Source organism: Castor canadensis, chromosome 12, assembly GCF_047511655.1.
Source record: "Castor canadensis chromosome 12, mCasCan1.hap1v2, whole genome shotgun sequence".
Taxonomy (NCBI): domain Eukaryota; kingdom Metazoa; phylum Chordata; class Mammalia; order Rodentia; family Castoridae; genus Castor; species Castor canadensis.
In genome coordinates, this window is record NC_133397.1 from 129364877 (window position 1) to 129386924 (window position 22048).

The 22048-nt window shown below is 41.2% G+C and overlaps 2 protein-coding genes and 2 non-coding genes across 7 annotated transcripts in view; 1 reads left to right on the forward strand and 3 right to left on the reverse strand.

The window, feature by feature from the left end:
- The window catches only part of Dipk1a (divergent protein kinase domain 1A), a 76792-nt gene extending 68397 nt beyond the window's left edge, over positions 1–8395 (forward strand). For all 4 annotated transcript variants that reach the window (XM_020171849.2, XM_074050983.1, XM_074050982.1 and 1 more), the window contains 3 exons: positions 2841–2948; positions 4385–4561; positions 6338–8395. In XM_020171849.2, the coding sequence (XP_020027438.1) occupies positions 2841–2948; positions 4385–4561; positions 6338–7150 (1098 nt within the window). In that variant the 3' untranslated portion in view covers positions 7151–8395. The remainder of the gene's footprint in view (positions 1–2840; positions 2949–4384; positions 4562–6337) is intronic.
- A 214-nt stretch (positions 8396–8609) lies between these two features.
- Rpl5 (ribosomal protein L5) lies at positions 8610–17152 on the reverse strand. The gene is made up of 8 exons (XM_020171851.2): positions 17039–17152; positions 15799–15868; positions 15589–15704; positions 14583–14717; positions 13671–13873; positions 12522–12699; positions 9421–9509; positions 8610–8773 (listed from the first exon to the last, which is right to left on the reverse strand). The coding sequence occupies exons 1-8, from the start codon at positions 17129–17131 to the stop codon at positions 8674–8676; spliced, it is 984 nt and encodes a 327-aa protein (XP_020027440.2). The 5' UTR covers positions 17132–17152; the 3' UTR covers positions 8610–8673.
- LOC141415248 (small nucleolar RNA SNORA66) lies at positions 9201–9333 on the reverse strand. Its single transcript, XR_012440245.1, has one exon. It is a non-coding gene; the product is annotated as a small nucleolar RNA SNORA66 (small nucleolar RNA).
- On the reverse strand, positions 12772–12866 carry LOC141415243 (small nucleolar RNA SNORD21). The gene has a single exon (XR_012440241.1). It is a non-coding gene; the product is annotated as a small nucleolar RNA SNORD21 (small nucleolar RNA).
- Positions 17153–22048: the final 4896 nt, after the last annotated feature.

Below are 22048 nucleotides of genomic sequence, written 5' to 3' on the forward strand. Positions count from 1 at the left end.
CCTTCCCTAAACTATACCTTCAGGAGTTTCCACTTAAGCTTCTGAGTGTGGCCTTCGAATTCCCACCACTCATCAAAGAAGAAACATGCCAGTGAAATTGCTGGCTGTTGCTGCTAAACAGATGCAGCTGCATTTCCCAAAACTCTCCAGAGGTTGTCACTCTGCCCTCCATGTCCCGCCCCCGGACACGAGGCCAGGAACTTGATTTCTCTGCTCCTTCTTTGAAGGTGAAACTCCATATTCTTAGTTATAGCCAGATTTGAAGGAGAAAGCAGGTCATGCTCAAGGGCTTATCTAGGATCTCCTCTGCTGTTGGTAGCAGAAGGGCTGTTAATTGACACTTTGCTCTGCACATGGGCAGGACTCTTATCCTCTATCAGGACTATTATCTTCTTAGCAAACGGCATGGAGAAGGCCCAGTGGGCAGGTCTGAAGAGCTGTGCCATCCAGAACAATGTTCAGTAATGATTGAGAGAATGGACTCTGAAGCTGGATTGCCTGAGTTGGAATCATGGCTTTATCATTTTGTAGCTATGAACAAGTTACTCAATGGATAGTCCTGTTTCCTTAGCTTTATAATGAATCTAGCAATAGGTTCTGTATCACAGGGTTATTGTCATGATGATAAATGTATAACACAAGGGCAGAGCCTGACACATTGTAAATATGGAGTAACAGTCAGATATTGTATTAACAGTTATTAATTCAGTTCCCAAGACTGTTTTCAGTCCAGTCCTATATTTCTCCATTCATCTCTTGGTTGCTGGAATTCATTTTCTAATATTCTCTTCAAGAGATGCTATTGGGAGCTGTATTTTCTGAGCCTGTATGTTCAGAATCATTCAAAGCTTTTTACTTGTAAGAAAGAATGTAAAATAAGGATAGATATTACTGAGTTTATTGAAGTCACAGGTGATCTGTATTATTGTACCTCTAATCCTCATAATCATGCCATAAATTATGTAACACCCTCTTTTACGGAGGAGAAAACCAAGACACAGGCAAGTCATACTTCCTTTCCCAAAGATTTGTTGGCATGGCACCACTGCTGTCTACCACTGAAGATGACTGTGGTAAAATCTGATTTCTTTCCTCTTGAAGGTGACTTGATCTTTTTGAATAGGTACTCAAATGATTATTAATTAATTAATTAATGGTACTGGGGTTTAAACTCAGGGTCTTGAGCTTGCTAAGCAGGTGTTCTACTACTTGAGCCATGCCTCCAGTCCCCCCCCTTTTTTTTTTGCTCTAGTTATTTTTCAGGTAGGGTGTCACTTTTTTTGTTGTTTTGTCTTTTTTTCCCCCAAGGAACTGCAGTCTTCCCAATCTCTACCTCCTGAGTAGCTAGGTTTATAGGAAGGAGCTACTGTGTGCCCAACCTGTTTGCAAATTTATCTCAAATTCATTTATCTGACTTTTCTCAATCTAGTCATCATAAGTCTTATGTGTTTTTAGTCCTTGTTTATCCTTCCTCCTACGCCACTTAATATGTAGTTTTTAATTTCTAGGATTTTTTTCTTCGTTTTTGAGTTCTGTTAGCTTATTTTACATTTCCTGTGTTGCCTCATCATTTTTTCTGCTTGGAGATGTTATTATAAACTCTTTCAGTAAATATTTTGAATTCATGTTTGTTCTGCTTCAAGGCAACATTTTTTTTCTAGAAAATTTCTGTATGTGACATTTGCTTTCCTATTCCTTTTGTCCTAATTTTGGTAAGATTTTCTGTGTAGATTTGCTTGTTTTATCTTGATTATTACTCATTCCTGCATGAAATGAGTTCATCTTCAACCAGTCAGCTAAGCTGGTAGTGAAGCTGTGTGTGTGTGTGTGTGTGTGTGTGAGAGAGAGAGAGAGAGAGAGAGAGAGAGAGAGAGAGAGATCTAAGGTGAGGCAGAGAGAGACAGATACTCACATAAATTGACTTAGCCTGTATTTCTCCCCAGCACCTACAGGGCTGCTCATAACATAGTTTCTGCAAACACTAGTCTTTCAGGAGACTGCCTGCAACAAAGATAATGGTTGAAGAATTTTATCATTTAGCACTGCCTTGCCCTACTTCTTCATGGTGCCAGATGGAGTCCTGGGAAGTCTCCATAGCTTGTGCCCTGTAAGCACTCATTGCCACCTAGGATGCTGGTTCTGCTCCTCAGGAGGTTCTACTTTCTACTTGGTGCCCACCCTTGTCTGAGAACTGAGGCCACGGCAACTCTTTTAATTTTAGCGTACTTCTGGCCTTTGGCATAATCTCTGAATTTAGAAATTGTTCTTATTTATTGTGCCTAGGGTACATTGATAACCTGTTTTCTTTTGCCCCTGGAGACAGGGTCTCACTATGTAGCTCAGGCTCACCTTGAACTCATGATCCCTCCTGCCTTAGCCTTCTGAGTGCTGGGAATTCAGGTGTGGGCCACCATACCTGGCATTGATACCTAATTTCATGAAAGATAAAATTTGTATTTATCAAAGATAAAGTTTGCATATCTTTTCCTAGGATAACAAAAGGACAGGCATAACTTATTTTAAGTTATTTTGTTATTAGAAATGTTAAAATTTGTTTTTAAACCAGAGCCACTTAAAAAAAGTGTCTCTGCTCTTGGTGGGAGGAGGGACGGGCCATGCTAAGTGGGAAAACATCCTGAGCACCCCAGAGCTGCAAGTTCTCGTCATCTCACAGCCAGGAAGAAACAGCTTCGATTCAACTCCAGGTCTGCCTGCATCCAGAGTTTGAGCTCTTTTATGAGAGAATTTCTCTTCAAGGATGTAAATATCTTTCACTGGTATTTTCCCAATGTTTCTTATGAACAATGTTCTATGAACTACTTTTATTTTCTGGTTTTTAGTGTGACAAGTACAAGACTGGAGTGATTGACGGGCCTGCATGCAACAGCCTTTGTGTCACAGAAACTCTTTACTTTGGGAAATGCTTATCCACCAAGCCCAACAATCAGGTATGGACTTTCCAGAACATCAGTGGGCTCTTATTTTGCTGTCAACTGAAAACATTTTAAAACAATTCTTGAACCCAAGCTTTAGGACATTATATGTATTTCAATTTTGTATGCTTTGCTATTTATTAATTCCCTATTCTCACTGTGTTCAAACACTGTTTTAGTTATTAGGAATACAATGGTGATTAAGACGGACAAGATTGATTGGGTGCTGGAGGCTCACACCTGTAATCCTAGCTACTCGGAAAGCAGAGATCAGGAGGATCATGGTTCAAAGCCAGCCTGGGCAAATAGTTTGCGAGACCCTATCTGTAAAAAAATCCATCACAAAAAAGGGCTGGTGGAGTGGCTCAAGGTGTAGGTCCTGAGTTCAAACCCCAGTACCACAAAGAAAAAGTAGCAATTAATTCTTGGCAGTGGTACTGGGAAAATGGAATGTGGAGGAGTCTAGATTTGCTTTACATCCTATCTAATCTCACTTTTCAAAAAATATATTTAGGAGCTGGAGATGTGGTTTGAGCAGTAGAGCACCTGCCTAGCAACTACAAAGCCCTGAGTTCAAACACCAGTGCTGCTAAAAAATTTACATGTAGTATAATATAAAATTAATATAATGTGTGTATGTGTCTATGTATACATTATGTTCATAATTTAAAAAATCACCTAGATCAGGTGCAGTGGCTCATGCCTATAATCTAGCTGCTTGGGAGGCAGAGATCAGGAAGATGGCAGTTCAAGGCCAGCCCAGGCAGAAATGTAAGTGAGACTCCATCTCAGCAATGACAACAAAAAGCTGGGTGTGGTGGCATGCACTTGTCATCCCAGCTACATGGGAAGTGTAAGTAGGAAGACTGTGGTCTGGGCCAGCCCAGGCAAAAGCATGAGACCCTATCTCAAAAATAATCAAAGCAAAAAGTCTGGGGGTTTGGCTCAAGGGGTAGAGCACTTGCCTAGGAAGTACGAGGCATTGAGTTCAAACCCCAGCATCACCAAAAAAACCCAAAAAACAAACAAACAAAAAAACCCAAAACAATCTAAGAGGACCAGAGTTGTGACTCAAGTGGTAGAGCACCTGCTTTGCAAGTGTAAAACTCGACTGAGTTCAAATTCAAGTTCTACCCCCAAAAATGTAAGAAAAAATGTCTTCCAAGGGTTTCCTATTTGCAGTTCAAAAATAAAGTCACAAGGCTAGGCATAATGCCTTCCTGTAGCCCTAGTACTCAGGAGGCTGAGGCAGGAGGATTTCAAGTTCAAGACCAGTAGAGCTACATAGTAAGACCCTGTCTCAAGAGAACAGAAACAAAAAATTAAAAATAAAGTTCAGTGTCTTGTTGCTTGTTTGTGTTTTGTAGTGGAGGACCCTAAGAATACAGTGATAAATACTTTAGAGTTTTCTATTCAGTGTAATATATAACTTGTCATTCTTCTTCATAAAGATGTATTTAGGGATTTGGGATAATCTACCAGGTGTTGTGAAATGTCAAATGGAACAAGCACTTCATCTTGACTTTGGAGCTGAATTGGAGCCAAGAAAAGAAGTGGTGCTCTTTGATAAGCCAACGAGGGGGACCACTGTACAGAAGTTCAAAGAAATGGTCTACAGCCTCTTTAAGGTGGGTTTGTCTGTTCACATACTGCCAGTGTGGTGCTAAATTCTTCTAGATGGAGTCATTATAATGTTGATATTCTTTGACCATCTATCAGGGATTCCATCTTAAGGAAAGAAAGAAGAAAACCATGTTGGAGGATGATAACTTTAAGATATTCATAATGGCTAAAACTATCCAGATATGACGGAAGAGTTTAACTACTTGGATACCTGTACATTTTGACATTAAAACTGATACCAAAAAAAATGAAATTAAATTAGTACACTCCACCCAGTCACAGTGGTATATGCCTATAATCCCAGCTATTCTGGAGGCTTAGAAAGCACCATCTCCTTTATCCCAGGAGTTCAAGGCCAGCATGGGCAACATAGCTACATGGGGATGTAGCTCAGTGGTAGAGTGTTTGTCTGGGTTTGATTCCTAGCAAGACACATATATACACACACACACACACACACACAGTGAGTGCACTCTGATTGCACATTTATTATTAATTAAATTATGTGGTACTAGGGAATTTTATTGGTTACTTTTGTGTTGCTGTGACCAAAATACCTGAGAGAATAACTTAAGGGAGGAAGGATTTGGAAGTGCTTAATTTTGTTCATGTTTCAGAAGGCACAGTCCATTATGGTGGGGAAGACATGGTGAGGCAGCTGACATCACGGCGCAGGGAGCAGAGGAGCAGATTGGGTCCTGGTATAACCTTCAAAGGCATGTCCCTCCCTGTCCTTGACTCACTTCCTCCAGTCAGGTTCCACCTCCCGATGTTTTCAGAACCAGAGCTCTGCACATGAGCCTGTGGCTGACATTTCATATTCAAACCTTAACAGGAGTGAGCCCAGAACCACTGCGCTACTTCTGTAGCCCACCCTTTACATTTTATTTTGATAAAGGCTCGAAGTTGCTCAGGCTCCTTGAACTTGGGAATCTGCCTCTCTCAGTCTTCTGAGTAGCTGGGATTATATGTGTGCACCATTGCACCTGCTTCAGATTATTTCATAAAATTTTAAAAAATTTAAAACAAAATATAGAGGGAGGGAGGCATGGCTAAAGTGATAGAGAACTTGTGCAGCACAGATGAGGCCTCAGTATGCCTCCCACTCCCCCAAAAATCTGTCTCTCCAAGAATGAAATTAGTGTTAGAATGTCTCATTTGTACTTTCGCTTGAAAGCTTTCTTTTCTTTGACTATTTTACATGCATTTCAGACTTTTTAACCTCCAAAAAAGGAAGAACTTTTGCCCCTTATAACTTTGATGTGAGTACATTGCAATGAATGCAGTTCAAGTAGAATGTAGGACAAGGAATAACAAGTTAGCGTCTTTGTTAACTATCTTGGTGGAGGTAGGGAAGCCATTTCTTAACAAAAAAATACTTGGGGAGGTGTGGCTCAAGCGGTAGAGAGCCTGCTTTGCAAAAATGAAACCCTGAGTTCAAACTCCAGTCCCACCAACAAAACAAAACAAAACCAACTCAGTTTTACCGCAGTTATATGGCAGTGACCCCACAGGAGAATTATTTAGTATGTTACATGAGAGATACTTTTTTTAATGCTATGAATTGAAACCAGGGCCTCACACAATTGGGAAGTACTGTACCGTTGAGCTACAACCGCAGCCATTTTTATTTTTGAGACAGGTCTGGCTGTTACTGAGGCTGCCCTCGAACTCACCATCCTTCTGCCTCAGTTTCCTGGGTACCTGGGATTACAGGTGTGCACCATTACACCCATTTGCTCATTCCTTCTGTGTAATTTGCCAACTTCTTGTTTTGTTAGGCAAAGTTGGGGGACCAAGGAAACCTCTCTGAACTTGTTAATCTCATTTTGACGGTGGCTGATGGAGACAAAGATGGCCAGGTTTCCTTGGGAGAAGCAAAGTCAGCATGGGCACTTCTTCAGTTAAATGAATTTCTTCTTATGGTGATACTTCAAGATAAAGAACATACCCCTAAACTAATGGGGTTCTGTGGTGACCTCTATGTGATGGAAAGTATCGAATATACCTCTCTTTATGGAATAAGCCTTCCATGGGTCATTGAACTTTTTATTCCATCTGGGTTCAGAAGAAGCATGGATCAGTTGTTCACACCATCATGGCCTAGAAAGGCTAAAATAGCCATAGGACTTCTAGAATTTGTGGAAGACGTTTTCCATGGTCCCTATGGAAACTTTCTCATGTGTGATACTAGTGCCAAAAACCTAGGATATAATGATAAGTATGATTTGAAGATGGTGGATATGAGAAAAATTGTGCCAGAGACAAACCTAAAAGAACTTATTAAGGATCGCCACTGTGAGTCTGACCTGGACTGTGTTTATGGCACAGACTGCAGAACTAGCTGTGACCAGAACACAATGAGATGTACTTCAGAAGTAATACAGCCAAACTTGGCAAAAGCCTGTCAGTTACTCAAAGACTACTTACTGCGTGGTGCTCCAAATGAAATTCGTGAAGAATTAGAAAAGCAGCTTTATTCTTGTATCGCTCTCAAAGTCACAGCAAATCAAATGGAAATGGAACATTCTTTGATACTAAATAACCTAAAAACATTATTGTGGAAGAAAATTTCCTACACAAATGACTCTTAATTCATTTGGACATTGTCACTATTGTAGGAACAATTTTAAGCGCTTAAAAGAATGGTTCTGATTCAGAGATCCCTTCCCCTGGGCCTGTGAAGCTATCACCTTCAGTGCATGTGATTTCCAGAGTAACAGCAAGTGTAAGACCATTTCCAAGAGTTCATCCCTACCCTTCCAGAAGCCCTGTTACATTTCCCAAGTACATTCACTGTGTACTATTCTGACTTAAAAAACAAAACAAAAAAACCTCATTCCAGAAATATCGACAATGAATGTTTTGTAGATTTCTCTTAGCCAAAATACCACTGCTGGGGAACACTGTTTGCATTGAAGCTGCTGTTTGAAAAAAATTATCCTGGAATTTTCTGTCTTAGCATGGTAAAGTTTGCACATTAAGACTGCAAAGCAGGCAAATTAAAATTAGTCCTTTATGAGACAGTCAATAGCATGGATTATTCCATTATAGACTTAAACATTTTAACTTCAGACATCGAGTGTTATGTGTAGCTGGAAAACGTGGCTTCAGAAATTATTCAACTTGACAGCGTGCAATTACGCAACTGTACTGACTGAAACTGGATGAACTTTCACTAGCCTAGACTCTATAGGTCTGTCTTAACCAGCCTTCAACTGAACCCACTAAAATTGAGTATCTTGGGCTGGAGGCATGACTTGCCTAGCAAGTACAAAGCCCCAGTTCAAACCCCAGGACTGCCAAAAGTTCTCTTGGGCTGGCAGGGGATATAGCTCAGTGGTTAAGTGCTTATGTAGTACATGTGAACCCCAAGTAGTACAAAGCAGTCTTAAGGTCATAGACCCCATTAAGATCCATACATCCTGAATCTGCACTATGGAAAAGGTAGAAATATTAGCAACTGAAATCATGGAAAACTGTTAAGTAACAATTTTCCACTATTTCCTATGGACTGAAGGGCTTTTTTTTATAGAATCATGTGAACTTTTCCAGTTGTTTTCCTCATGTAAACTTGATATGCAAGGCTTTATCCATTATTTTCATATATATACATGTATATATGAAATATTCAGATATGTGGCATGTACATGGAACACATTCTTTGAGAAAAGCCCCGGTATTTCCTGCAGAAAGGTTTGGCCTATTTAAAGTCAAATGTGTTACCACCACCCACGTGACCTCCTTTAGCACATTTTGTTTGCTTTAAGACTGTACACTTGCAGCATACATTTTCTTTCCAGTAATGATCTGGTTACAATAAATGGACGGAAGAATTATTTCCTAGTGATTGTTCGTCTGTTGCTTGAATTTTTATCGCACAATGTACAAAATGCAATTTAAGGGATAAGCCCTGTTTAGGGAGAATAGTGACCCAAGAAAAAGTTACACTTGTTTCTTGAAGAAAAAAAAAAAAAAAAAAAATCGACAAATTCTTGCTTTTGTACTTCACGGTGTATCCTATAGTTTCATAACAAGAGCTTAACACAGAAATAGCTGCTTGTTCAATAAGTTTATTGTCTTTGTCTGAAAAAATCTTCACAGAAAGTTGTTTGGTTTAGCTCTCAGCAGCCCGTTCCTGAGCTCTGAGGAAGCTTGCCTTCTTTTGAGCTACCCGATCTTTCTTCTGGGCAAGGGACATTTTGGGACGGTTCCACCTATAAGCAAAGTAACAGAAATATGTTTTTAAAAACAATAGCTAAAGAAAATATTTAATTTCAAATTGGAAATGAATTTGTAATCAAATGGAAGATGACTAACTTTAAGTTCTAATATATATACTTAAATAGATTCTTAAGCTAATTTCCCCAAAGGCCAACTTCTTGATATTGTCCCATTACATACTCAGTGTCAAACATAAGAAATAATGTTAGTATAATGGCTAAATTTCTCATTATGTATTATTTTAATTCTATTTAAAGATCAAAATAGGGAATAGGGAGTGTGGCCTGCCTACCAAGTGTGAGGCTGCGTTCAAACCCTAGTACCTCTCCCCCCAAATCAAAATATGAAGCATTGAAGGCAACTCTTTTCTATATAAAGTAAAAATAAAATAAAATAAAATAAAAATCAGTAACTTGCTTGTATTGTATTAGGATAGAATGGGCCACCTCAGGAGCTTCTGAGGCTAATACATTCCTATCACCACAATTACTTTAGCAAACCTGGTTCCCTTAGCTTCTGCCACACCAGGCAGAGCTAGTGATCGAGTTTGCACCTCACTGAAAGTCTGAGCAAGATGAATATGGCAATACAGGAAATACTCCCAACTGCTTTCTCTTGAAGATAGTAATAAAACACACACCTCTTCTTTTTGACTTCTCTCTTGGGCTTCTTCTCATACACTGGATTCTCTCGTATGGCAGTGTGAGCTTTCTTATACATCTCCTCCATCTGAAACAAAGGAAATCAAACAGTACTTGGTTTCATTTCCTAAGCCCTGCTACGTTAAGGTACAACATTTTACTACTTGCTTTGTTGTCCTTCTAAGCCCAATTCTCAAAAGGAACTAAACAAAGTCAGTGTTGGTACCTGCTTAATATAACCTGTTCTTATCCTAACAAATTCCCAGTATTTACCTTATGCGACATTAACTGACATCATTCACAAAATTCGACTGAGGAAAACCTTGCATGCATGCATGCCCGAGGAATTTAGCCATACATAAGCCCCTGTACAGCAATTTTTTTGGTGTGTTTTCTTACAGTGCATGAGGTGGAATCCAGGGTCCTGTGTATTTTAGGTAATTGCTCTACCACTGAACTATAATCCCCAGCTGAGCACAAATTAATTTTGGTAGAAATACACTAGGCTCCTCACTCAATAGTTGTCTGACCCGAATTCTTTCCATTAAGCGATAATGGCAAAACCAAAGTACTTAAGATGCTAAGTATATGGGTGCAATAAGCCACTGTCAAATTCTTTTATCAACTTACATGTTTCTAGCTTTACAATTTCCATCTTTCCCCTAGCAAAAATGTGAGATTCTATCAGAAAAATAAGGCAAAAAGGAGTAGGGGTGTGACTCAATTGGTAGAGGGAGTTCAACTCCCAGCACCGAGGGAAAAAAAAAAAAAAGAACTCAAGATAGGAGATTTGGGGTGTGGCTCTGGTACAGTGTGCTTAGCATGAACAGGGATTTGGGCCCAGCCCCCAATACCTTAAAAACCACCCATTTGAGGAAAACAATGCAAGAACGTTCATTGCACTTAAGACTGTAAGTATCTATCCTAACCCCTCCGTTTTTTAAAAATTAGGATATATTCATTATACATGGGGGATTTGTAGTGACAATCCGATCAGACTTATATTGCACATTATTTACAGTGCTCCCACTGTCTCTCCCCCTCCCCACCAATTTCATATAGGTATATGAAGCTCCTTTATATGCTGTAACCTTAATCTCCTTCCTTCACCCTCCCATCATACCTATTTTATAGCTCTGGTTCTCATCATTAATATTTAAGTTGATACTCAAAGGAGTATCTTGATGTATGCCCACTGTGGGGGTGCTTTACTTCGGTCTACTCAACCCCTTCCATTACTCTCCCTTACTCCCCACCCATTTTTCAACAACTTTTAGTACATATCCTTATATCCTCTACCTTCCTATACTGACGGTCTATCATTCTCCTTTTCCTGAGTTCCAGAGTAGTTCCACTGTTACAAACATGTTCTACATCTGAGTTTATATATATCACTTGTTTTTGTGTATGTTTATCTTTGGATCTATCTTTCATGTATGAGAGAAAACACTCAGCTTTTGTTTCTGATTCTGGCTAACTTCACATAACATGCTGTCCTTCAATTGCATCCATTTACCTTCAAACTACATGTCATTATACCCTGTGGCTGAGCAATACTCCAATGTGTGTATATACACCGTAATTTCTTGATCCATTCATCAATTGCAGGACATCTGGGTTGTTTCCAGAGCTTGGATATTGTGAACAGTGCTGCAATGAACATCAATGTCCCTCCCGTGTTTACTCAGACAGTCTCCCTATGTAGCCCAGGCTGGTCTTGAACTTGTATTTTCCTGCCTCAACACCCCCAAGTGCCAGGATTATAGGCATGCCTAAATTTCCTGTTAAAAGTTAATTCCTCTACCTCTTTAGCACTTTAAAGTGTCCACTGTATTTTAAGGCTTTGACTAAGTTAACAAATCTAAGCAACCCAGTTCATTTCAAGAGATGTGGTTCAGTGATAGAGCACCTGCCTAGTGTGCGCAAGGCCCTGGGCTCAATACCTAGCACTGAAGAAACTTCGGGCTGGCCGACTGGCTCAAGTAGTAGACTACTTGCCCAGCAAATGAGAGTCCCTGAGTTTGAAACCCCAGTGGCCCCGACAAAAGTGTAAAGTAATAAATGCATCTATGTGGAGTTTAGCTTACTTTCTGTTAGACACATCAGATGTCTGCAGAGGATTATGGCAGCTGCACAGGAGGGAAGATGCCACCACAGTTAACAAGCTAGGCATATAGGTGTAACTCTGTGGTGTTTAGTAGTGCCATAAAGCCAAGGATTGAATCCTTGGGAATACCAAGGGAAAAAAAAAAAAAAAAGGGCATTAGCCAAACAGCAGCCCAATGTGGACATAGGAAAGCATTAAGAAATAAACATCTGAAGGCACAGATGAGGAGTTTGAAAAGTTTGGAGCAAACATGACATAGGCAGGTATGGCATAAGAAAGAACCATAGTCCAGTATCTCAGTATCCGATGCATACTAATCACAAAAGTCACCTCTTCTCAATTATGACTGTAAAATTCTTCATAGTCAAGCTGTGCAAAACAGTAACTACCGTGCAGTAACAGGAAAGACCCTAATAAAACTACCTGCCAAATGATTTTACTTATGCTTTCAATTTTTCCAATGTCTTAGCAAAGGCACTCTTGGAGAGTCAACTTAAGGGTGATAAATTTCCAACCTTAAACTTGCTTTTCCAGACGTGGTTTCCTTTATCTCTACACCATCACACACACCTAGTGTCAAATATCTGCATCTCCCCCTTCTATGTGCATGCTTTCCCCCTTCTCAAAACCACCAGCTAGTATCTCATACCAAAGTAGATGACAACTGTGACCACAGGAGCGAGAGCTACAAATGTAGATCAGTTAAAGCATATAGGGACAAAAGCTTTAGCTGCTTGGAGCCTGCCTCACTCCAGCACCTAAAGATTCCTAAAAACCATGTCTGATACAACTGTCTCGTTACTTACACTACCTCACCTGACCGGTCAGTGTACTCACTCAACACCGGATGAGTGAGTCCATCTGTACCTCCAAACACACCTACATTCAACTTACAGCTGCTAGTCTGAAACACGTAAGAATATAACCCACCAAAGACAAGCAGTACTTTTCTATAAATTAACCAATACACGCATTTTTAGGTAAATTTTTTACCATGTCTGGAGTTACGTTGTTCTTTATGTACTGAGAGAATTGTTTTTTGTAAGAATCTTCATCCTCTTCCATTAAGTAACGCATGTAATCTGCAACGTTCTGACCCATGATGTGCTTTCGATGTACTTCTGCATTGAACTCCTTGCTTTCAGAATCATAACCGGGGAATCGTTTGGTACTAAAATAAAGTTTTTCATATTTTAGCATAGATTGACTAAAATTAGTTCACTCACAGAAATTCACTTCAGAAGCTGCCATCAGTCCCGTCTTGAAACAATTATTGCATCACATGCAACCAAAGGACCAACTACTGACTGCTCAGTTAGTGGGGTATCATCATTCAGCAGCTCATCTCTGAATCAGAAAAGAAAATCATGCCACAAGCACCTTTCCTTTTTTCCAAAGGGTGGCCTTGCTATGCTGCACAAACTCCTGGGCTCAACTGATCCGCCTGCCTCAAGCCCTCTCTTCCCACCAGTTGCAACCACGGCCCCCCACCCCAATATATTAGCAGAGAAAGTGGCTTCAGAACTTATTCCCAAATCCTGCATGTTCTCAGTGGTGCCTCCAACTTAAGTTAAAGTAGTGATCTGTCCAAGTTCGTGACTGAAACTGTCTAATGAGAATGCTCTTGGTATACTTGCACACCAAGCCACTCAACGTTTAAAAAGCAAAATCCCACATAGCTTTTACTTACCAAAAATAAAATAAATAATATCACAAAAGAATCCTGTAACTCTAACTAAAGGAATTACAAATTAATCTACTGAACTTCCAAGAATGGCCTGCATTCTGATTTCCATTAGAAAAATCTTTAAAACTTTTATTCTACAGTACACATTTTTCCTTAACCCAGCAAATTATCTTTATTTTGAATGAAGAAATATGCACGTGCAAAGTGGCTGCTCACTTCTGACCATAATCAAGTCACATGGAAAAGGTAATGCTTTCTACCTCAGCTCATCCACTCAGTCTCATTTCGAAAATGAGTTACTGTCCTTTCCTGCTCTGCTGGGTTCCTTTTTGCACAATACTGAGCAGAGCAGGCATTGAATGATAGCAACCGTAATCAGTTCAGCAACCTCTAGTCCCACCAGTTAGAAACAGGGAGGCACTGGAATCTAGGAATGGTGTCTTGAACACTATTACCTGTGAGGGATGGACAAGCCTCCATCTACAGCTCCCTTCAGGGCTCCAAAAACTTTATTGCCAGTTGTAGTTCTGGCAAGGCCTGCATCCAAGTAGCAGGTGAAGGCACCAGGCTGACCATCAATGCTCTCCACATTGTATTCATCTCCAGTCACCTCCACTTGGCCTTCATAGATCTTGTCCATGCCAAACCTATTGAGAAGCTATTAACAAAGAGGTCATCGTAAATACCTTTCAACATTATTTAGACCATTCTAAAATATTTCATGTCACAATGATGGTATTCTTAATTTTATCCTATAGTTGACTCAAGTGATCACATTTCTTTGGTCTTATTTGGCTGTGACAACTCAGTATTAAGTGTAATCACATGTATTTCTGGAATAAATTATAAGGGTAGGATCCTGGGCTGAAGGGACCATTTTTTGTGGGTCTACTCTCCTTTGGGCCACTCCTCTGCTGGCCATAGCTGTAAACTAGCTATGGTTCTACCACAAGCAATGTTCACACTAAGTTGCTCTTGTGTAACTAGCGACAATGCTCCTCTCTATTCAAAATATTTACTAACAATGAAGATGTGGGCTCTCAACCTTAATGCATATGCTTGACAATCAACATTGCAAAACGAGGTCATTAACTGAAATAACAAAAACAAGGCAAAATTCGCATTTTCATTTCCTACCAGTACCAACCCAGCACATATAGGTGGAAAAATAATCAAGACAAAAATGAGTCTTTCCATTTTCCCACCCAACAAAGTTCAGGACACTTGCATGCCCTTGAAGTCTACAGGGCAACAAATGCATTCTCCTGAAGACGTAACAGTCTTTTATACTGTGGAAACACGTTGAAGACAACTTCAAATGAGAAACAAATCACAAAGTGCAGCAATTCAAGTCATCTTGTACATACCCTGCGGGCCAGCAGCAGGCCAGTACAATAGGCCGCAGCGTAATTTGTTAGACCAACTTTCACACCGTATTTTGGTAGTTCGTGTGCATACGCTGCGCAGACTATCATATCCCCCTCTATACGCGCATAAGCAATCTACAAGAGAAAAATCAGGTTAGTCGTTGTGCTTTCACTGTTTCACTTGTCCCAACCGCCTGCTTTTTCAAAAGAACACAAAACCTCAATGGACACGTGTAAGGCTAAAATTACCTGAGACACTAAATGTTATAATGTATTGGGAATAAATTATACTGTAGTTCCCAAGTTCTAAGTATTAAAAGCTTTTAGCTATGTGAGCTGGTGAATTAAAGAGGCACTTAAAAAGATATCATGATTATGTTAAATGCCGTTGAACTACGCATAAAGTTCACCATAGTTTCAGGTTAATGCATGTTCTGTTATCTGAACATAGGTTTGAAGACACTGCTCCAGCCAACAAATCAATTTGCCCAGGAACAGGTGTGCCTGCCTCCTACAAAAGACCAGCAAATCTCGTCCAAATGGTCCCTAGTTCCAAAAGCCCCGAATGCATTGCCACCTCTTGCACATCTTTCAGGTGAGAGAAACCACTATTCATCTTATTAAAACCTACTTCATACAACAAGGAGAAATAAGAGCAGCCTTGAATCTGGTTTAACCCTTACAGTTACCCATCTCAATAAGCAAAATGTTATGTAAGGCCATATATCAAGAGTCAGCACCTAATGATAGTCTATTCTACCGGAACTGGGATGGGCAGGATCCTCTACTTGTGTAATAATTTTCTCGCCCCACTCACATTCATAAAATAGGCTTCTCCAAGCCTCCTGCCCCATGGCTGACCTTCCAATTGTGTGTATGTGCTGCTGGGGATCAAACCGAGGGCTGTGAGCACCAGGTCTTTTTCACAAGTACAATTTCTCCAGCACAGTGAATAAAATGGAGTGGGGTTCCATGACGCACTGCCTAAGAACAGAACACAACTTACCTGACAGATGATATCTCTGTTAGTTACACGAACTATCATCCTGTATTTGGGTGTGTTGTATTTATTTTTGTCCTGGATCACCAAGCGTTTCCTAGCATAGTAGTCGGTTTTGCCCTCTGAAAGGAAAATAACAACAACAAAAAAACTCAAAAGGGATTTTCCACTACAAAGTGGATTCTTTTAATACTGAAACATCAAAACTGTCCGTACCTCGTCGTCTTCTAAATTTCACTTGGTATCTCTTGAAGTAGGCCTTATTCTTGACAACTTTAACAAACCCCTTTAAAGAAAAGAGAACATTATTGAAGTTTGTTAAATACTTTAGTCTGATACTTCTGTTTGTTTCAGACAGAGTTTCTCTATGTAGCCCAGGCTGGCCTTGAGTTAGCCGTTCTCCCGCTTCAGGATACCGAATGCTGGGATTACAGGAGTGACCCACTGTTTTAGCCTATGATACGTTTGACATGAGTTAATCCTAACAAAATAACGCTTAAACTTCATAGCAAATGCAAACTCCTGTCAATTTTCGTACCATGTTTTAAACCAGCTGGGGTCAACAGCCACTTTTCCCCCTTCTCGTCAGCTACAGACTCATATAAAGATGCAATATTGGAAAACACGGTAAGATCGCCCAGAATGAGCAATTTCTGGGTCCAACCCCCAGCACTTTGCTAAAAAGAAAAAAAAATTGCAGACTCCAATTTATTGGGCTCAACAGGTTCAAAATCACGCTCACACAAGCATCTTTAGACGCCTGCTCATACTTTCAGCACACGGGCGCTTTCGGGGAGCGCCGCCCTGCGCTGCGGCGGGACGTCCGCCAGCGCCTCGGGAACTCGGCGTCGGGGAACCTCGCAATGGCCCCGCACCCACCGAGGGCCAGCCGCAGCTCTAGCCCAACTCGGGCACACTCAGCCGATGCTGCACCCCATCTCGGGGGTCCTGCCCACCAAGCGCTGCAAACCAGGGCCGCGCCGGACTAGGAAAGGCCAGGGGCCGCGCACTGCTTACAAGCCAGCTCTAACCCGGGCCCGCGAGGCCAGGCCTCCCCCGACAGCCGCACCCAAGCGCTTCCCGCCGGCCCGCGGCAGGAGTGGACGGAGATGCGGCGTCGCTGCCCGGAAGACCACCGTGCCGAACGCACGCAATCTCCCCTTTCCCCGGCGCCCCTCAGACCAGCCGGTAGCACCCCAAGCAGCTAACTGAGCCACCCTGTTCTTCCCCACACCCAGCTCACGCCAGCCCACCCTTCTCCACCGGCCCCTCCCCCCAGCTCCCGAGCAGAACGGCAGCCATTAAGGCCACGCTGGGAGCGTCAGCCCGAGAGTCGCAGAGCCGGCATCCAACGCCATCCGACTTCTATGCCGCGCCTGCGGGGCCCTAACCTGGCCTCGGAAGAGGAGAGGGAACCCCGCACATGTGAAGCCTCGAAATGGAGGTGTCCACTCACCATCCTGCGGGCCACACACCAGTGTCCGCAGCTCGACACACCAGCCCAGCAGCGATAGAGGGGGGGAAAAAAAAGGCCGTGGCCCTCGCGCATGCGCAGTATGTAGGCGCCGATTACGCGAGCGACGTGTGGAAGAGCGAGGGCGCGGGCTACCAGACGTGCTGTTTACCGCCCCCTGCTGGCTGGAGGGTGCGTATCCGACGGTGCCTCGGTCCACAAACCCTCAGGTACCAACGCTCTAGGCAGAGCATCCTCAGGATGGGCGGTGAGGAGCAGGGAGGGTTGCAGGAGGCTTTCGCTTGTTTTTTTTTTTTTTTTCAAGAATGTTTTATCATAGCCAACATGTATTACTTTTCTAAGCAGGAAAAACATTTTAAATTAAACAAAATGAATTTGCACCTGAAGCTCTCTGGTCTTCTCCAAGTCTCCATCTCCTGGAATACTCATCCTGGTCCTGAGAATGCAGGGTTCCCCAGGAAGCATTGATTACGAGCCTCAAGCCTGGGGCAGGGCCACTCCTCTGTCTGCACACAGTACCTTCCTACTGCTTCAGAGCACCCAAGGCTGTAAACTCCTTCAGTGCAGACATTTACTGAGTACTCCATTGTTATATGGCAAAAGAGCTGCTCTTTCTTGTTCCCTTCACCTCATCGTCTTCCCTGATTCCCGCACTCTCATTCTCTCTCTCTCTCTCTCTCTCTCTCTCTCTCTCTCTCTCCCTCCCTCTCTGAGCAGGTCAACTTGGCTATTTAAAGTCTCCTTTGTCATTCTTTTAGAACTAACTGTTACTGTGGAAATGATCCAGCCTCCTTTCCCATTACACACGGAGACTGATGAAAACCAACCAAATTAAGACAGCACCTCAAGAACAAGTAGTCAGCCAGGCATGGTGGTACATCACTGTAATCACAGCTGTAGGGAGGCTGAGGCAGGAGGACAGTGAGTTCAAGGTCAGTCTGCACTACATAGCAACATCCTCTCTCAAAAAAAGAAAGCATTCCTTCACCTAGCAGAACTTCAGAGGTGACCTTTGTGCTTCTTGCATGGGAATGATTTAGGTACCAGTCAAATACAGATATCTAGGTCTATGGGTGTAGCTCAGTGGTAGAGCACTTGTTTAACACGTCCAAGGCTCTGGGTCAATACCCAGCATAGAAAAAGACGGATATCTAAATATATTGCATGTGTACAAAGTCGGACACTGAGGTTTGGGGCTGGGAATCTGCATTTTAAATTTGGCCTTAATCAAGTCAGGTGTCAGGAAAACAAAGCACATCCTACTATGTCCAATTTACTGGTTCTGCCAGAATAAGAGGACTACCCTCATTAGGAATTTTAACTCCACACTCTTATTTTCCACTGACACAAGTCTGCCCTCATGAGACAGGTGTGCTTGGGTTTAATTTGGTAGGACATAATCAGGACATCAGCTGCTCATGTCAGAGAAGGGGAAGGGGCTTCCTCAGATTAACAAGGTTAAGTGGCTCCAAAAACTTCCACTGAAATAAAACAGAATTCTGCCAGTTACCTCCAGTCTCAACCTGTAATTCCTGATATAATAGGAAAAATGGACACTGAGTCCATTCTGGCCAATGTCACAGAGCTCTAGAGGAGAAATGTCACAATATTCCTCACAGGCAAATGTGGCTCCATTGTGGTGAATAGCATTTTCTTTCATGAGGCAGGGTCTCACTATGTAGCACAGGCTTGCCTTGAACTCTTGCCTCAGCCTCCCAAGAGTTGGGATTGTAGACATGTGCAAAGCCTGGCCAACTGAGCAGCTTTTGAAAATATAGAGAGGCAATCTGTATGTATACAAAATACTTAAAGACCTTTGTTTTGGTGGTTTATTAATTTATCAGCCTACCTAAAGTGCCATATATCTTGGTAAGGCCATGCTTACACTGCAGTTAGAAGCCTTGGGAAAGAAAGTCTATCTGGCAATAGGACCACTTTGGCATGATTTAGGGCAAAGTATACATGAAGGTCCATGAAGCAAACTAACATATTGTTGAATTAAATGTTTGTCATCCTTTTCGTTCTTACCATATAAATTTATAACAAAATAAAAATATGTGTACCCATTTCTCCTAGTCACAGCTGAGGGTTTGTGGCGGGTGTGGCTGTTTGTGGCTGGTGTGGCCAGCTTAGCAAATGCTGTCAATAACACCAGGGGGTAAGTGTTACTCCTCCAGTGCCCTTGGCCAATATCACCTTATCCAAGGGGTAAAAGTTAAAAATCACCAGTATTGAACACATTTGGCCTGAGGATGCTTCCGCACTTGAGACCTTGCCTAACAATATGCAACCAGAAGTGACTGGACCCCTAATTTAGAGTAGACTCATAACAAACAGCTAAGTCTCAGTCAGTCACAGCAGCTGATTGTCAGTCAGTTCTGGCATCCAGCTAGCTGCAACCATGATGTCTCTGTGCCTCAATCACTTCCACCTTCTGTCCACAGAACAGTTGTAGGGCACCTGGCTTGATTCCAAAGCTTGGCTATTGTGAACAGTACTGCAATGAATATCAGTGTACAGGTGTCTCTACTGTATCCTGTCTTATGTTCCTTTAGGTAGATGCCCAGGAGCAGTATCACTGGATCATATAGCAGGTCTATCTCTAGTTTTTTGAGGAATCTCCATACTGCTTTCCATAGTGGTTGTACTTGCTTGTATTTGCTTTCCCACCAGCAGTGTATAAGGATTCCTGTTTCACCACATCCTTGCCAGCATTTTTGGCTATCCTAACTGGGGTGAGATGAAATCTAAGTGTAGTTTTGATTTGCATCTCTTTTATAACCAGGGAAGTTGAACACTTCCTCATGTATTTACTGGCCATTTGTACTTCTTCCTTTGAGAATTCCCTGTTTAATTCATGTGCACATTTCTTCACTGGGGTGTTGATTCTTTAGGGGCAGAGTTTTTTGAGTTCCCTGTAGATTCTGGATATTAGTGCCTATCAGATGAATAGCTGGCAAAGATTTTCTCCCATTCTGTGTACTGTCTCTTGAATCCGGTGACTGTTTGCTTTGCAGAAGCTCTTTAGTTTGATGCAGTCCCATTTGTTCATTGTTTCTCTTATATGCTGAGCCTTTTGAATTCTGTTTAGGAAGTCGTTCCCTATATCTACTCTCCCAGTGTATTTCCTACTGCTTCCTGGAGTTGTTCTGAAGTTTCAGGCCTTATATTAAGGTCTTTGATCCACTTTGAGCTGATTTTGGTACAGGGTGAAAGACAGGGATCTAGTTTCAGCCTTCTACATGTGGATATCCAGTTTTCCCAGAAGCATTTGTTGAAGAGGCTGTGCTTTCTTCATTATGTGTTTTGGGTTCCTTTGTCAAAGATCAGTTTTCTATAGATGCATGGGTTTATTTCTGGATCTTCTATTCTGGTCCATTGGTCTTCCTGTCTGATTTTGTGCCAATACCATGCTGTTTTTATTGTTATGGCTCTGTAGTAGAGTTTGAGGTCGGGTATTGTGATGCCTCTAGCACTGGACTTTTTGCTCAGAATTGCTTGGGTTATTTGAGATCTTTTGTGTTTTCATATGACTTTTAGGATTGATTTTTCAATCTCTGTGAAGAATGTCATTGGAATTTTGATAGGGATTGCATTGAACATCTATATTGATTTTGGTATTTTAGCCATTTTCACAATGCTGATTCTACCAATCTGTGAGCATGGGAGAAAATTCCATCCTCTGATGTCTTCTTTGATTTCTTTATTCAGTGATTTACAGTTTTCATTGAAAAGGTCTTTGGTTTCCTTTGTTAACTTTATTCCTAGGTATTTTTTTGAGGCTATTGTAAATGGGATTGTTTCCCTGATTTCTTTCTCAGTCTGTTTATTGTTCTTATTTAGAAAAGCTACTGATTTCTGTATATTGATTTTGTATCCTGCTACTTTGCAAAAGTGTTTATGATCATGTAATCTGTAAATCGGATAGTTTGGCTTCTTCCTTCTCTATTTGGATCCCTTTTATGTCTAGCTCTTGTTTTATTGCACTGGCTAGGAATCCCAAAACTATATTGAGTAAAAGTAGGGAAAGTGGACATCCTTGTTGTAGTCCTGATTTTAGTGGGAATGGTTTTAGTTGTTCTCCATTTAGTATGTTGTTGTTTGTAGGTTTGTGGCATACAGCCTTTATTGTGTTGAGGAACATTCCTTCCATTCCTAGTTTCTTCAGTGCTTTTATAATGAAAGGGTAATGAATTTTGTCAAAGACTTTCTTTTGGCATCTATTGAGATGATCATGTGATTTTTGTCTTTGTTTCCGTTTATATGATGTATTACATTTATAGATTTGTATATGTTGAACCATCCTTGCATCCCTGTAATGAAGCCTACTTTGTCATGGTGTGTGATCTTTTTAATGCATTTTTGAATTTGGGAGAACGCCAAATCCTAACCACTAGACCACCAGGGAAGGGCTTCATTTTTGAATTTGGTTTGCAAGTGTTTTGATGAGAATTTTTGTATCTGTATTCATTAAAGGTATCGGTTTGCAATTCTCTTTTTTATTGCATCTTTGTTGGGTTTTGGAATGAGTGTAATACTGGCTTCATAGAGTGAGTTTTGTAATGTTCCTTCCTTTTCTATTTCCTGGAAAAGTTTGAGGATTGTTGGCATTAGTTTTTCTATAAAGGTCCTGTAGAATTCAGCTGTGAATCCACCAGGTCCTGGGCTCTTCTTTGTTTTGGGAGATTCTTTATTACTGCTTCAATCTCATTGCTTGTTATAGATCTGTTAGGTGATCAGTAGCTTCTTGGTTCAATTTTGGTTGGTTATATGCATCTAGAAATTTATCCTTTTCTTCCAGATGTTCCAGTTTACTTGAATATGTTTTCAAAGTATTTCCTGATGATTCTCTGGATTTTGTTAGTATCTGTGGTATGTCACCCTTTTTATCTTTAATTTTAATCAATTTTCGTCTTTTCCCTTCTCTGTCTTGTCAGGTTGGCTAAGGGTTTATTTATCTTATGAATATTTTCAAAGAATCCACTTTTTGTT

Bases quoted from the DNA above. Each gene is read 5' to 3' on its own strand.
- Rpl5 (XM_020171851.2), bottom strand. From the start codon at position 17,131: ATGCGCGAGGGCCACGGCCTTTTTTTTCCCCCCCTCTATCGCTGCTGG. The intron at 12,700-13,670 runs GTAATAGTGTTC...ACTTTATTTTAG, and splicing joins GGCTTGTCCATCCCTCACAG to TACCAAACGATTCCCCGGTT. The intron at 9,510-12,521 runs GTAAAAAATTTA...CCTTTGTTTCAG, and splicing joins ACAACGTAACTCCAGACATG to ATGGAGGAGATGTATAAGAA.